Source organism: Vespa mandarinia, chromosome 6, assembly GCF_050613455.1.
Source record: "Vespa mandarinia isolate Hongniang chromosome 6, ASM5061345v1, whole genome shotgun sequence".
Classification (NCBI taxonomy): Eukaryota; Metazoa; Arthropoda; class Insecta; order Hymenoptera; family Vespidae; genus Vespa; species Vespa mandarinia.
The window spans coordinates 4,879,300-4,896,541 of record NC_140815.1 but is presented as its reverse complement, the minus strand read 5'-3'; the positions used below and the strand labels follow the sequence as shown (position 1 = coordinate 4,896,541).

At 32.8% G+C, this 17,242-nt stretch overlaps 3 protein-coding genes across 5 annotated transcripts; all 3 read right to left on the bottom strand.

Annotated features, from left to right (window-relative positions):
- Positions 1-78: 78 nt before the first annotated feature.
- Positions 79-11,387, bottom strand: DNApol-alpha73 (DNA polymerase alpha subunit B). Of its 2 annotated transcripts, none has more exons than XM_035864774.2 (7): positions 11,155-11,387; positions 10,406-10,628; positions 10,254-10,320; positions 1,954-2,054; positions 1,088-1,873; positions 759-974; positions 79-655 (listed from the first exon to the last, which is right to left on the bottom strand). In XM_035864774.2, the coding sequence occupies exons 1-7, from the start codon at positions 11,231-11,233 to the stop codon at positions 349-351; spliced, it is 1,779 nt and encodes a 592-aa protein (XP_035720667.1). In that variant the 5' UTR covers positions 11,234-11,387; the 3' UTR covers positions 79-348. The 2 variants fall into 2 exon arrangements, with proteins under 2 accessions (XP_035720667.1, XP_035720668.1); XM_035864775.2 differs by having other exon boundaries at positions 80-655; positions 10,254-10,317.
- Positions 11,388-11,821: 434 nt separating this feature from the next.
- DppIII (dipeptidyl peptidase 3) lies at positions 11,822-14,883 on the bottom strand. Of its 2 annotated transcripts, none has more exons than XM_035864770.2 (4): positions 14,491-14,680; positions 14,055-14,352; positions 12,226-13,993; positions 11,822-12,126 (listed from the first exon to the last, which is right to left on the bottom strand). In XM_035864770.2, the coding sequence occupies exons 1-4, from the start codon at positions 14,610-14,612 to the stop codon at positions 11,966-11,968; spliced, it is 2,349 nt and encodes a 782-aa protein (XP_035720663.1). In that variant the 5' UTR covers positions 14,613-14,680; the 3' UTR covers positions 11,822-11,965. The 2 variants fall into 2 exon arrangements, with proteins under 2 accessions (XP_035720663.1, XP_035720664.1); XM_035864771.2 differs by lacking the exon at positions 14,491-14,680 and adding an exon at positions 14,702-14,883 and having other exon boundaries at positions 11,827-12,126.
- A 530-nt stretch (positions 14,884-15,413) lies between these two features.
- LOC118440986 (DNA repair protein RAD51 homolog A) lies at positions 15,414-17,095 on the bottom strand. Its single transcript, XM_035864794.2, has 2 exons — positions 16,716-17,095; positions 15,414-16,554 (listed from the first exon to the last, which is right to left on the bottom strand). The coding sequence occupies exons 1-2, from the start codon at positions 16,818-16,820 to the stop codon at positions 15,619-15,621; spliced, it is 1,041 nt and encodes a 346-aa protein (XP_035720687.1). The 5' UTR covers positions 16,821-17,095; the 3' UTR covers positions 15,414-15,618.
- Between the last annotated feature and the right edge of the window lie 147 nt (positions 17,096-17,242).

Sequence of the window (17,242 nt, the reverse complement as noted above, 5' to 3'; positions counted from 1 at the left end):
TAATAATGAAATTAAACCTGCTCGTAACACAGTTCTTATTTAAGTTTCATAATGGATTTTTATTCGTAAGATACATTACCAATTGATAAGAAGTTACTTCTATGTAAATTGAAGATACTTATTTTGCATATTATAAAAAAAAATACAACTTTTGAAGATGATGCTTGAATCGTAGGTAATATGTAAAAATATTTGAATGATATTTGTTTAAAAAGTGAAAGTGATCTTTTCTTTTTTTAATAGGAAAAAAATAACTGTACAAAAAAAAAAAGAAAAAAATGTAAATTATTTCCTTAAATAAACATATAACGTGATATGATAATCAAACAGATACTACGAATAATGTTCTCAAATTTTTCCTATCTCACAAGATACAGTATGAGGATTCCATTGTTCGTTTGGTCTAATACACAACCTTGCGTACGTATACTTGATCGATCGTTCAGGGTTTATAACGAGACAATCATTGATTACGCCACAAAAATAACGCATATCCGATGGCAAAATCAATATATGCGGTTGTAGATCGAAGAAAGCGTATTTTTTCCACAATTTCGTATCGAGGTTTATAGCAGGGGGATAGGACGGATAAAAGCAACGTTGAGACAATATGTGATCGGCTATGCGAATAAGTCTATCCGTTGTTGGCAGGTTTCTAAAAAAAAAACAAAACAAAACAAAAAGATACATTAAAAAATAATACGATATGCACGTATTTTTATATCGTATATAAAAAAAAAAAGTCTAAAAATACTTACGAAATTTCTTCTTTTGCTATATGTTTAATACTATCGACCGATGTTATACCGATTATCAAACCTTCTATATTCAACATACAAGGATCTGGCATCATATAAAGATTTTCACCATTTAATGGCATTTTGTCCTTATTAACGAGAAATTCGGGGGTTGGAAAAACGGGACTATGATGAACATCTCTATACGATGGTACCATTATAACTTTAACAAGTTTTCTACAACAACGAAAAGGATCATTTTAGAAATATCGCATAAACGTTATCTGAAGCGTTAATAAAATCCAAATGTATAATAAAAGGGATTACAAGAGAGGGAAAAAATACTGTACCCTAAAACATATTGCATAACTTTTACAAGCAATCTCTCAAAATGTTCTTGAAATGTTTCTTTGATCGAAGTACTCTTAACTTCTGGATGACTATACTCAACGAACGGTCCAATGAGTATTAATAAGTGAGGCTCTTCTTTCGCTACGCGCTCCATAATATCGAACAAAGGTTGATAACACAAATTATCTGACGGTGTGAACGGACCAACCGCGATCATAATATTTAAACTTTTTGTAAGTCTAGGTGGTTCGGGTTTACTAGCATAGCCTTTAGTAAAAAATCGTTTCGCATTTAAAACATTTCTCGTTGGATTTGTTCCTTCGACTGCCACAATTTGACCCGGATATAAGGAATACTGCTTTACACCGCTTAAGTTCAAAGATACGACAGATGTTTTATTATCGTGATGCGACCACTTGCAACCCTCTAGCATGTAACTCGTGATATCGGATTTGGTATTAGCATCGCAAAGAATTCGGCCCCACGTTCGAAAATTTGTTAAACTTTGAAACATTACATCCTTCGTGTAATGTATATCGACGTTCTCTAATTTCGCCCAAATATTACACAAACGTTCTCCTACGTCACAACAAACGGTCCTAAGCATTGATCCTTGACTGTGAAGTAATTCGAACATGTACATTATGTTTGCCGGGACGCCTTCGCCTAATTGCATAATTTCCACATCGTAATCGAACTCTCTGTTCCACGATGAAATTTCTTTTCCAAAAAACAATAAAACCTTTCCCGTGTCGACGTTAACGGGATATCTGAACGGAGTATCCCTGAAATATACATTTTAATATTATACATTATTTTAAGAATAACGAATAAAATTGTTAATTTTAATTTGAAAGAAACTTACGCTTTCGTTACGTAACTGACGGGTGAAAAATGCGCATCCGCGGCACGTATTTTACCATCTTGATTTTCCGACAATAACTCCGGACTTCGTAGCCTTTTGCCCTTTAAATGAAAAGAGAAAAAGATACAAAAAAAAAATTATCAGGCGATTAGACAGAATAAATATGAAGAAAATAAAATTAATAGTAACGATCAAATAATAATATGTATTTATTACGATTGATGATAATAATAATGTTATTTTCTCGAGAGCTACCAATCTCACTTTTTTAATATCCAAAACAGTCTGCCGTAGACGAGTATGTATCTAGTCACGAGAAAATAATGCAAACGTGCACCACATTCATACTCGTCTATGGAATCGCCTTTTTGTTCTGGCCATTTGAAACGCGTTAAACCTTGAAACACAGTGGTTCTCGATATGTCGATATTTTCCTTTGAATAAATTCGATTTTAGCTTAGATCAAAATCTATTACGATAAGTGTTATTTAAATTACTATATAATACATCCCCCTATGTAGATTCGCTTACTTATCTTTAGGGAGAACAAGTTTTACCAAATAAAAATTACATAAGCGAGAAAGAAGGAAAATAGGAAAATAGAAAAATAATAATAAAAAAGAAGATCATAAATATGAAGATTCATGATAAAGCTTATGATATTGTAAGTAAATGGATATTGATCATTTTAACGAATATCGAGAACCATTGTTATTTCGCAGAACCGTCGATGAAACTGCGATGTTAATACCGAACGTGCTTAATGAGTGTGGATCTAGTCACAACTTTATCGACTGTGCACTAGACCATCACTCATTCTGCACATCCAGAAAATCGATGTCTTCTTTCCTCCGCTTGGTACACCACCACCTTCTTCCTTGCTTTAATCCATTTTAGCTTTCGGATCTACAGCGCGCATATCTCCGATAAAACTCGGGAATTATTTCGCGATCGTTCATTGCACTCACGATCGGCGGTAACAATCAACAGCGTAGAGAGCACGAAAATGGAGAGGGGAGGAGGATATATTCGACGCATAACCATTACAACTCTAATAACGACGATATGAACAACGATGAACAACGATGAACGGCAAAGACGACAATCGAAGAAAAGGGTGGGCTATTTCTCGAGCCAACGGGAACGAAGCGAGGTTAAACTGCCGTTAACCTAAAGACTTTTAGTACTTGTTTTATTGCGTATTATTTCAATCAATTTCAAAGCATTTCTTCTCCCATGACTTTGCATTGAACGCGATTCCTTATGATTCAGTAACGATCGGCTACCTTCGGCTACTAATCGGTATAAAATAATACTTCCATTTTTTCAAATCATCGTCGTCGTCGTCGTTGTGGTTGAATAAGTACAATAACTTTGAGGGATTTCTGAACGATATTTGATTGAATGGATTTTGCGTCCCTTTAATTTGTTTTTTGAAATTACGCGTCCGGCGAAATCTATATAGATAAAAAAGAAGAATGAGATGGGAAAAATGAAATGAAACAATTTCGAGGATGCGGCAAACCAAAGCCTTTATGAATCGAAGCCGACGACCAAGAAAAAGATATTAAAAAAAAAAAAAGAAAAAAAAGAAGAAAGAAAATAATAAAAGAGAGATTTCACACGGCTACAATTTCGGATCACGAAATTGCAAATGACCAGCCGATCTTCGCATATGTAAGTACGATTCCCTTTGCGCCTTCGACCACTCGCGTACCTCCTATCCCCCCTACCTTCATTTTTCTCTCGTCTCTTCACCAACCACTTGCCCTCCCATCGCCTTTCATCCCCCTCGTCCCACGGTCATAAGATCGACGGATAGAGAGAGAGAGAGAGAGAGAGAGAGAGAGAGGAGAGAGAGAGAGAGAGGAGAGAGAGAGAGAGAGAGAGAGAGAAGGACAGAGAGAGAGAGAGAGAAAAAGAGGAGCGTGAGAAATGACGTTGAACTTTTACCAGTTACTCGCATTTCACGATACAGAATACATGCCGGTATGTACACACACAATGAAACAAATGCAAATTATATAAATATCGATTTTTTTGCAACGAACCTATGTCCTTGACACGAGAAAAAAAAAAGAAAAATCGAAAGAAAGGAGGAAGGCGTACGTGTTCGAGAAAAGGATGTTTAAAGAACGAAAGAGAGAGAGAAAGAGAAAGAGAAAGAAAGAGAGAAAGAGAAAGAGAGAGAGAGTGGACATACATGGGAGTGGGCAGACAGTTGTCGGTCAATTGCACTTAATTGGTAGATGCGTACGACTCACCGAGGAATCGTTCTTGACAGAAAGAAGACCATAAGACAACGTCCCGCGTTTCCTTGTGACCTTGACGACTACTACACCTACCTATCTATCTACCAACTTACCCATCTACCAACCAACCAACCAACCAACCAACCAACCAACCAACCAACCAACCAACCAACCAACCAACCAACCAACCAACCAACCAACCAACCAACCAACCAACCAACCAACCAACCAACCAACCAACCAACCAATCAACCAACCAACCTACCAACCTACCAACCTACCAACCTACCTACCTACCTACCTACCTACCTACCTACCTACCTACCTACCTATCTGCTTCCTCCTGCACCTCCTTCTATTCCTTTTTATTCTTTTATTGTTTTTGCTATCCGAAAAAAAAAGAAAAAAGAATTATTTGAAATTTTCCAACGAGTCAAATTTTCCAACGAGTCCAATTTTCCGACGAGTAGTCTTTTGCATTTTATTATTTTATATATCGTTTCATAATATCACCTAGTATAACGTGTTGATATCATACATTGCAACGCTTTCATAATCAACGATTAGTTTCAAAATAAAACATTGAGATAAATCTAAAGATATAAATTAGATCGCGAAGCATCCGACAGACAAATGACTGACAATGATATAGATTATCAGAATAAAAATGCCAAAGAGCATACTTATCGTCCAAAGGAATATTTATCGTCCAAGAGTAAATTATTTCAAGGGACTTAAAAGAAAGACATTAGAAGGACGTGACATTGTTGTGACATATACATACATACATACATACATACATACATACATACATACATACATACTACATTGTCGTCGCTTCCTCGATTTGTAAAATTCACGACTATTTAAATGATCGAAATATGTTTGTTATTTGTCTTTGTAAATAAGAATTATGACGAATACGAAAGTAAATAAGAAGAGATATGTTTATAAGATAGAATATGTTTTAATATATAATACGTATAAATAGAACCAGACGAAAGTCAATTCTCCTTGTATTCAGATATTTACTCTTTCTTTCTTTCTTTCTTTCTTTCTCTCTTTTTTTTAATCTTTTTCTCCAAATTAAATATCTCGACGCCCAATAAACGAGCACATTTCAGATTTGATCGAATTAATATCGAATTTTATTGATAACCGAATATTTTTGTTACGGGACGCGACGACAGGAAGAAACGAAAGTGCGCAGAATCTTTCGATGAAGATTTTTCAAATGACTTGAATGAATATAAAAACACGATAGATAGATAGATAGATAGATAGATAGATAGATAGATAGATAGATAGATAGATAGATAGATAGATCAAGAGAGAGAAAAAGGGAGAATCGTGTACATTAACAAACGTGAAATACGTTAACTCTGAACATTATCGAAAGTAAATTACGTTCCCGTAAAAGGAGAATAATTAATGTATGAACGCGAAGTAAAGGGACGCGGCTCGAAAGAATATTCATTCTTGTAAGGATCATTTTGAGAAGTTTCGAGGACGAAAGTCGTTCGAACGTGCCTGCAACAGGTTGCATAGCTGGTGAGAAGAGAGCTGATGACGACGCCGCTCTCATATCCACTGTACGGTCGACGCACTCGCCTTTGCACGTACGCACACAGCAGAACATGCGGCATGCGTGCACGCGAGAAAGAGGAGGGGGAGAGAGAGAGAGAGAAAGAGAGAGAGAAAGGCGGTGCGCGTCCCTACTACTATCGCCGGCACGCGAACCGAGAATGCAAGGTTATCCACGAATATTAGATACACCTCGACATCGTGTACGCGAGTTATAACACGATTTATCGAACGCGCTCATTCGTTCCCGGGCCACATGTTGTCCGATATATATCGACGAAGACTCGTTTTACTTTCACTCCTACCACTTCATTCCTTCGTCGTCATTTGTAAAAGAAAAGAAAGAGAATAAGCACGATCAGCTCCTATATATATATATATATATATATATATATATGCATCTTTGATTCGTAACGATTCACATGATCTTGAACGCAAAAATGTAAGTTAAGAAATATATATATATATATACACACATATATATATATATACCACAAGGAGTAACGAGTTTCGCGAGCACAATGACTAAAATGAATGAGACTTTGCTTTTCGTAGAAAATCAGTAAGAATATGAACGACACCAATACAACGACGCGCGATAGCAAACATATAATCGGAAGAAATGCCAGTGCTATTCGATCGAGGAGGAGGGGAATCAGAAAGAGACGGTTAAGGAGAGACAAATAGAAAGAGATAGAGAGAGAGAGAGAGAGAGAGAGGAGAAAGAAAGAGAGAGATGGAGAAGACGCATCATGGAAACGAGTCGGTATAACATGAGGCGTCACGCGATGCTCGTTTCGAGCGAAATAATTTGTTCCCGTGGGCAAAAGACGATGCTACGATTCGCGTGAATTCCAATGGCGAGAGAAGGACATGAACAGAGAGAGAAAGAGAAAGAGAGAGAGAGAGAGAGAGAGAGAGAGAGAGAAAATCTAGCGAGTGACGATGAAGACAGCGCTATCCAACCGGAAACGCTCCTCTCGTTCGACGAAAGGTCTAGAGATTACGAATTGGAGAGGGGAGATGAACCAAACGGAATCTCAGGCCGTTGAAGAGAAATCTACCGACTCGATCTCTCGATCTCTCTCTCTCTCTCTCTCTCTCTCTTCCTCTCTTTCTCTCTCTTTCTTCCTTGACGCGCCACGATTTTCCATCATCCTTAGACGATAAGAATGGAACGAACACATGTAAAAATGATCACTATGGATTCCCGCGCATAGAATACACACACGAAATCAGGGAAACGAAAGCAACAGGTCGTCGTCGTCTATCCTGCGCGTAAACTCACTCACGACTACAGCGGCGCTCCATTATGGCCGACGCGCGAGCGAACGGAGCGACGTAGGACGCCGCTTTCGAAAGGCAACTCTCTATTATTCGATTCGGAGACGATGAAAATAATTTAAATAATTCATCGAAGAATTTTGGATGATTGTAACAACAATGGTTTTCTTTCTTTTTTTTTTTTTTTTTTTTTTTTTGGACAACGTCGAAATATCAAATGGAGGAGAATACTATTGAGAGAGGAAGGGGAGAGACCATTCACGACTCTCGCGCTCTCTCTCACTTTCTCTCTCTCTCTTTCTCTCTCTCTCTCTCTCTCTCTCTCTCTCGCAAATGATATTTTAAGGATAAAACACTTGGAAAAGAGAAACAAATAACAGAGGAACCACAAAGAAAATCAAAACAATTGCCACGACACGAACGCGCACATCCCGATACGAAAAGACATTTTCGAGTATGAAATAACAAAAAAAAAAAAAAAATACTCTGGCAAGCTCAAATCGAATACATGACCGGCATCGGCGCACCGACGATGCCAGAGCCTGGCTGGGTCCTTGAAAACTGAAATCGTGCCCTTTGAAAGAAATCTGTTCGGCAGTTGCCGTTGGAGGGAGATTCTCCTTCTCTCTCTCTTACACACTTCTCCTTCTTCCCCTTGCCAGCTCGTCATTCTCTCTTTCTTTTTCACGCGCACATACATGTATACATACATACATGTCCTCCCTTCTCTCACTCGTTGGAGAAGAACATAACCGACCGCTCTCCATCTCTCCTACCCTTCCGCCTGTCTAGTGTCCTTTGTGGGAGAGCGTTCGAGCGAGAGCGAACCGGAGGGAGAGAAATAATGGCGGGGCGATCTACCTGGACGATTTTTATGGCGGGAATTACGGTGCTCGGTGAGATCCTGCAACGACAACGCCTCGTCTCACCTCACCTCGCAATGCTTCATTACGAATTGAGAAAACACCTGCACCAAGGAGATATTTCTTCTCTTACGGAAAGAGGAAGAATAAAATAAAAAAAGGACATAGAATAAAAAGGGATCTTTGTGGATTTTTGCCGATTTTCACGATTCAACTTACAATTATTTACCGTTTAATCACGATCGTGCATTTTCACGAGCAATCTACAAAAAGTTCGTTTACAATTGTGAATATTAAAATTCACTTTCGGTTTCCAACACTGGAAACCGAATTTATACTTGAGATCGTACGAAATAAAGATTTTGGAAAAGTCTACGTTAAATGAAGATGTACGTACGAAGGAAACGACTGACTCGTTAAACGATCACACGAGAACCGACCATCAACTTGACTGAAGAATAGCCTTATGGACGAGCGTGGAACCAGTGCCAGGGACAGTGGCAGTGGCCAGGGCTGTACTAAGCGATCAAATTGCCCCATTTATTTATCTAATAACATTCAACTATTTCTATACCATCGACTTTTGTTATTTTCTATTAAAATAGAGCAAATTTTATCTTTTTTCTGGCATAGTTGTCGAAATGTTGCTACATAGATAAAACATTTTATAAATGGAATTAATATTATAATAAATGGAAAAAACAAAACAAAAAAAAATGAATAAAGTTAAAACTTAAAACATGTTTGTTCGTTTAAAAAGTCATTAAGCCATAATCATCGCTACACACTGCCTTAAAAATTAAAATTTCTTTCAAAATCATTCGATAACGCTTGAATCAAAATCGAAAGGGCATTCCTGCTTGAATGACGATCTATGGACAGACACTCGAGAAAAAGAGAGGGGAGTCATAATAGGGCCTTCCGCGAAGAATTGGGTCCACAGGTAGAGTCCTTACGTCATTGCTACTACGGACCGACCGCAAAGAATGTGAGACAGTGTTGCCACAGCGACGTAAATCATTATTGTGCCAAGATATCAGATTCGATGCAACGATTCATCGGAACTTCCATAAAATTTTTTTCTTTGTTTTACTAACTAATACAAAAAAGACTTATAAACAACGATAAAAAGAATAGATCGTTGGTATTTTTTGTTGTTTAATAACTCTATCCATTTGTTCCTATATCGCATGGAACAAAATTAATAATTTCGTCAAAAATAACAACGATAAATACGTATAGTGGAACCAATTATAACTACGATACTGATTCTGAGATTGCATTCGTAATTACGTATTTGACCAATAAGATTAAGTAATGACCAATAACTATTTCGATAAAAAATATGCAACTATATTAATAATGGTTATATTAGCTGGTTAGAAATGGCTTTTGGAACTAGGGAACAAATATTAAATTAAATGAGATACAATAATTATAAAGATAAACGCGTTTTATCAAAACAAAGTAAAAGGAAAGATGCGAACAGCAATGGCAACGTTCATCGATTCGGTTTTTCAGATCTTCCTTGCGATTCACGTGGTACTCGCAAAGATTCGTTGCAACGTTGCCATTCCGCTTCTTTAAATTTAAATTTGCAATACTAAATGCAAAACAATATTGAAACATCAACGAGAATAGTAAAAATATTACATTTGATCTAAAGAACAACTAATGGCGTGTAAAAAGGAATCATAAATCGAATATATCTTCAATCCATACAATATACGTATATTTCGAAATCTACAGATTTATAAATCTGGCAACAGAGCCGGAAGGCCGTTACGGAGGGGGCGGGACTATTGCAGGTTAAAGAGAGGGAGTAAAGAGAATGTGCAGTTTTCGAGCATCATAACATCACGAAGTTGACCGACAATGAAAATTTGAAAATGGAATGTTTAAATGCAGATTTTAAAATATAAATTCTATCGTATAACAATTTTTTAAAAGCTTTGGTAAATTCGATAATAAAATTAAAATAAAATAAATGTGAAAATGTAAAAAATTCTATAACAAACTTCCATAACTCCTACGAATAATGTGAATAATGTGAAAGCCTGTATTCTTATTTGTTTGAGATATCGTAATAAAAATAAATTTAACGTTAACATTATTTATGTCCTAGAAAATAAATTTATATAAAAGATAAAACTGCTTAAATTGTGTTACATGGGATATAATATTAATATGTAATCTTTATAGAAAAAATATATTCGATATGTAAAATAAGAATATGCTACACTATTTCTTATTATTATATGTATTTTGTTCAATTACTAAATTAGCAATACTAAATGATTAGATTTTATAAACTTACCATTGTTGTTGTTGGTGTTTTGACTCCATCGCAACCATACATTTCAAGAATGTTATCGCTCTCACTACTTTACTTATGTAAGGACTTGTAAATATAAAATTATTATAAAATGATCAGAAAAAGAAAGAACTTTCTGTAAGTTTAAAGGATACATTATTTGTTTCAATGAATCTGTAGTAACATTCCTTGAATTTAAAAACTCTCCATTTCTGTTTACGTTATTACTCTTATCTTCTTTTTTTAATAAGTCATGCTCCAATTTTATTAATCGATCCAAAGTAATATCGACTTCATTAAATGTAGAAGTACTATATCCTAACCACATCTCCACAAGTTTTTCTTCATCCACATTGTATAAATTACAAAGTTCTATGCCTAAAAACATTTTTTTTCTTATTAGATTCAAATATTCTTAGCTATTATATTAATTTGACTTATATTTTAATGTCATTATATATTTTGTTCTTAATTGAAAATATATTTAGAGAGAAAATAATATAATGTTGCCTGAATTTGTTAAAACACATTTTAATGTATATATATTGCGCTAAATACATAAGAAATAATGATATAAAAACAAAAATAAAGAATATAATCATTATCGGTTAAAATATTTGTAGATAATCGAGGAAATGTTTATACGTGAAGATATAATTAAAAAATATTGTATTGGTTATCACTCTATTAGAAAATACGTATCTCAGAAGCTAGGTTAGATACTGAAAAAATTATACGATATAATAGATCACTGTATTGATAATATTATTATAATCTAATTGCATTGAGCCGTAATAATCATACGTTCAATTTTATTTCAAATACTCAAAATGTAATAAATATATAATTTTTAAATATCTTTAAAATATGAAATATTTAAAAATCTTTTATAATAATTACTTACATTTGTCAAGAACGCCATTGTCTTCAACGATACATCCAAATTCTTGAAAATATTTTTGTAAATTTTCTATTTTATCCATTTTATTGATAGCGCCTAATTGTTCCTATTAAAACCAACGTTTCAATATTCCGATATCGCAAAACAATATATAAAATTGTACATTTTGCCGCGTACGCGAGTCCCCATATGTATATATGCTTTATCCATGAATCACCTTGTGTAGGAAAGGTAGAGATATTTTGAATAAGAAATAGTTTCTTCTCCGTTCTCTAGAGTGCGCTGTACTTTGTTAATATGAAAGCGTATTGATAGTCCAATTACATTCTTCAAGAGCGTCTAAAATGGACATTAAGTATGCTCTTCACGTATCATATATATTCATAGTCGATAAATCTGTTTGGACAATTTTAATCTAAAACATTGTGAATTAAAACTATTTTTAGATTAATAATATTCTTATAAAGTTGATATCAAACATTATGGGTTAATGAATTTTAACATTGGAGAACATATGGAAATGTTTAGAATAAGGTTATAATTCATAAGATAGCATTGAAATATTAGCGCATACGATGACTGGGTGATTAAATGATGATTACTTACTCTAAGATTTCATTTGTGTATATTTTTAACGGAATCATATATTTATTTTGCACTTATAAAATATTTTCTTAATAAAACATATGAAATATTGTTATAAATATACGATTTTATAATTCTTAAGTAACATTATATGCATACTTTTGTATTAAAAAAGTAAATATAAAAGCAATTATAATATATATTCTTATAGCTTTGTTTAATTTTTTCACTAATTAGTATTTTCTGATGTAAAGTAATTCTTATCCTTTTCCCAGAGTTGGATAAGTAATTCTGAAACATTGGCAGTAGGAAATCTTTCTATCCAAGATTGAATCAATCCAGAGAAAGATGGTTCATAGTTCTTTAACATCACATTAATTGTATTATTTTCTAAAATAATTTTATCACTCATATTAGTAAGCAAATTTTAGCAACTCATTTTTTTTAAATAACATTAGAAATATAAATGTAATATATAAAAATACAAACCATTTAAGATGAATGTATTTGGTTGAACAAATATTTTTCTGGGTTGTTTATTGGCCAAAACTATTTCCCTCCAACGTGCCCATGGATATGGGCCAGAATCAGGTACTTCACTATATTTTTCATACATTGTTTTTGCAGCTTCTATATCAGCTGTACTTTTATAAATTTGAAGTTTCTTTAAAAACTCTCCAATTACCTTTCTTCCAATAGTTCCAATTTTAGACTTATCTAAAGACATTTTTAAATTTTTTCCTGGCTCAGTTTCAGTAATAGTAATAAAATTTTCCTCTGCTTCAAGACAAACTCTAAGTAAAACATATCTTGCTTGAGAGTGTGCTTGTAACCACTGTTTAGTAGAAGGTTCATACATTTCTAAAGCTTTAGCACAGCCATTCCATAGCAATGACAACCAGTTAACATAAATAATATCATCAATAATTTCATCTGTATAACCAAAAATACGTATAACATCTTTTTCTAAACTCAAATAAAGTCCAACTGCTTCTGCTCGACATTCTTCATATGACGATCCTAATGCACCAAATTTAGAATCATATGTTTCCCCAATTGTGAAGTACTTATCTACTAATTGTCCTGTTAAAGGATTCTTTACTGTTTTAGTATCAAAATTGAAAATATTTGGTCCAAGCTCCTTTAATAGTTTACCACTGCCATGACCAAGAAGTTCATGTAACCCAACTTGTACTTCAAAACTAGCAATTCTGTACTTGTTCATTAAGGCTATATCTTCATCTGATAAAAATGGTAATACATCTTGCTTCATATTAGCTGGTATAACATTTCCTAAGGAAACATTCTTAAATCCTTCAGACTGCCTAATCTCATCATAATTTGGGATATTTATTCCTGCTGGAATACCTGAACTTGAGAATGTTAAAACATCTAATGAAGTAAAATCAGGTCTTAGGAATTCATCTTTTTCAAAATCTCTACTCCAAGGAAGCTTAGGAAGAAGCTCTTCTGCTTTATTGACTAAGTTAGTAAACTTTTGAGACATTTCTCTATTAACCATAGCTACGAAACCTTCAAATTCTGCTCTTTGTCCTGCTGGATCTCTATATGTTTCTATAAAACCAATATACGTTTCAACGGCTGGACTTTTGTCTTTGATCCAGTAACGAGAACCATTTTTATGATCTTGTAATGAACCTGTTTTAAAATGATCTATGTATTTCTCCAGCATTTTTTGTTCTGTCTCATTTGCTGCGTACTCCTTAGCTTTTTCAAGGTTTTCATTAACTAATTTTAAAATTGTATTATAATCTCCTCTTGTAATATTGAATGTGACTCCCTCAAAGATTTCCTGTGCTAAAGTTATCTTTGGATCATCTTCTTTCAATTCAGAGGCTAATCTTATCTCATATAGATTTGTATTTTTATTATTTTCAGAATTATTGGATGATATTACACTTTTAAAACATCTTGCATTATAGGACTCCAATCCTTTAGATTGCATAAATCTATTAACTAATTCTGCATCTTCATGTGTACAATTAGCAGAGAAATAAGTGGTTACACCTTTGTCACTCAATCCTAATGTTTTTAACCTATTTTCTAAAGAATACATCACATCGTGAATATTGTCCCAGAGACTTTGTATTTCTAAAGAATTTTCTTTAAAAGCTTTTGAAGCTTTTACAATTATTTCAAATTTATTTTTAGGTAAATTTGGTATTATTTTACTGTCACCAAAAGACTTATAATTACCACTATTTGATAATATTCCACATACATAGACCAAGAAAGCCTAAAAATAAATATAAAAATATAAATAAACTGTAAAAATAATAATGATGTAATATACTTACAGTAAATTCATTTTCAGAAATGCCTGTCTCTAGTACAGTTTTTTTTAAATCGCTTATAGACTCGGAAAGAAAAATTTTATGTAAAAGAGCAAAAATTAATGGAGATTCTTGTGAAGTTTGTAATTGTACGATAAGACCACCATTCCATGCAGCCTGGCTTAAATAGTGTGCGTACAATTTTTCCTTTAAAGTTAATGACTTAAAAGCAGTTTCACATTCTAATGAAACTACAGGCTGATTATTCGGTAAAGTATACAAAGATATATCGTCACTCATTGTGTTACAAGAGTAATATCGGCTGTAATAAAAAAGAAATACTTTTAAATATTGATAAACACTCATTCATGAACATGTCATCGCAAGGAATGAATCGAAAGAAATTTAATTCAAAGAAATTTAATTCTTTGATTTAAATTTCTTCGAAAGTTTAACCTACCGGCTTATTTTCGATTTAATTGTTTGTAATTTAAAAATATTTGTCGGAAAATATACTCGCGTAAGATTTAACTTTCGAAAATCTAAATGTATCAACAGATTTAAATTGTACAATCTGAACATTTTCCGAAACCAAGCCGGTGAAGGTCGAACTACTAATGTAAAGTAATGCGATATAAGATTTAATCTCTTGTAGAAAAAATATATCTCACTCAGTATTCTACTGGTTATGTCTTTTAGATTCTCTTTTTTATATTTTCTTTACATGCATATATATGTAATAATATGTATTATTTGTTAAATTTGATGAATTTCTAAATAAATACTTTTATCACAATAAAACAAAGAGATACTAGTTAACTATAAGTGACAATGATGACTGTTAACTATTCTGCGCGCGCATATTTCCATTTCTATAGGGAAATATTTCGAGATTTTTTTTTTATCTATTGTAAGCATTGTTAACTTTATCATATTGCATATAATTCAAAAATGAGAGATGTAAAAGGAAAAAAACAATTGTTATTATGCATCTTATGTATTTCTATTATATATTTGAATATAAATTAATTAAAAAATAAAATTGTTAATCTTTCAAGGAGAAAGAGTTGACTTGAAAAAATGTAACTTTTCTTATGATCAAAAAATAAATAAATCATTTATGTCGCACTTATACCACAAAAGCATTATACCTTTCTATTCTTTTTTTTTTTATGATTATTTAATTTATCCAAAAGTTCACTATTTACATCTGTGTACCATTTTATTCTTAATTAAAATAAATTTTACGCATTTATGCCGATTATAAATCTCCGTTTAACAGGTTAATTAATAAACAATTTTATTTGTTATAGATATAGAAGCTTTTTATAATAAATCTTACAAATTTGTATAAAAAGTATTCATTACTATCTTAAGTTATTTATTCTATGGATAGTGAACACTTCCTGTTTATCATTTATATAATACTTATTCAAATCTTATTCAAAATACTAATTTCCTTATATTAAAAGAACAAGATATTTTTATGAAAAATAGTATATAATTTATCTTAAGAAAAGCTGAATTTAACAAACTTGTTAATTAATATTGTTACATTATTTAAAATATAATATTGGCATGAAATATATTATTCTTTCACATCTCCTATACCATCTGCATTTATAGCAAACATTGCTTCACTTTCTGGTAAACAAGGTGAATCATAGATCTTACATATTCTTGTTTCTCCTCTACCTTTACGTAAATACAATCTAGTTGTACTCGCGTGTGCTATGATATTACCTCCAATAGGTTTCTTTTGATCACCACCGAACATAGAAGCTGCACCATCAACTTGAGCTACTACTTGATTAGTTATAACAACTGCTACACCATGTTCATCTGCTATTCGTAACAACATCCTTAAAAATCTGGCTAAATGATTTTGCCTAGCTGATAATTCACCCCTACCAGAATAATCAGTACGATAAAGAGCTGTTGCACTATCTACAATCAACATAGCATATCGGGATTCTGTCATCATTGCACTAGCTTGTACTACTAATTGAGTTTGATGATCTGTATTATAAGCTCTAGCACAAGCGACATTATCAAGAACAGAATCACCAGCAATTTTGTATCTTTCAGCAACAGCAATTAATCTTTCTGGTCTAAACGTTCCTTCTGTATCTATATAAAGGCATTTACCTTCTGCTCCTCCCATATCTATAGGTAACTGACAATTTACTGCTAATGTGTGACATAATTGAGACTTTCCTGTCCTAAACTCTCCAAAAATCTCTGTGATAGAACCTGTTTCAATTCCTCCACCTAATAATCGATCCAATTCTGTAGAACCAGTAGTAACATAAACAATGTTTGCACGTGTTTGATGTATCTCTGTGGCACTCTTAAAACCCATTACCACTAACTTTGATGCTTCTTGCAATATTTTATCTGCCTTAGCTTCGCTAATACCTTTGATAGAAATAAGATGCTTCTTTGGGGCATATGCTACTGCTTCTACAGTGTGGTAACCAGCTTCTTCTAATTTTTTAATATCACCTGCTGTAATTCCATTTCTCTAAACAAAAAAATAGATCATAATATATATATATATATATATATATATATATATATATATATATATATATATATAATGCATTTATATGTTTAATATAAAATATCTTAAAAAAATATTTTTATATTTTTTGCATATCTTATAGGTTAAAAAATATAACATACTTCCAGTGTTTTTATCAATTTTGCTTGTGGATTATAATCATCTGTGTCATTATCATCATCTACTTCATCATCTCTTTCATTGAATGCTGATGCATTAGTGGACATTGTTTTCTTTTAAATTTGTATTAAAGTTTCACAACTATATTCAATGCACCAAATTCGATCAGAATGAATGAAAATGAAAGAATATAAATGATTATCTCATTTCAAAATACTTATTGTCAATATTAATGACAAATATAACTCTTCTTTATATATTACTTAATTCACATAATTATTTATGAACTTAAACGTGAACAAATAGTAACGAGTTTATAATTAAATATTACTTTCTTTTTTTATAAAAAATTGTCTTTATTACAGATATATCACTTTTAAAATCAAATCGGTTGATATATGTATCTCTATTGCCGCCATGTAAACGCGGTACATGCTATCATGTGGTTATAACCTGTATTCTTTCCGACTAGTAAAGACAGTAAAAAATGATAAAATCAGATATATAAGCTATATTTGTATGATTGGTT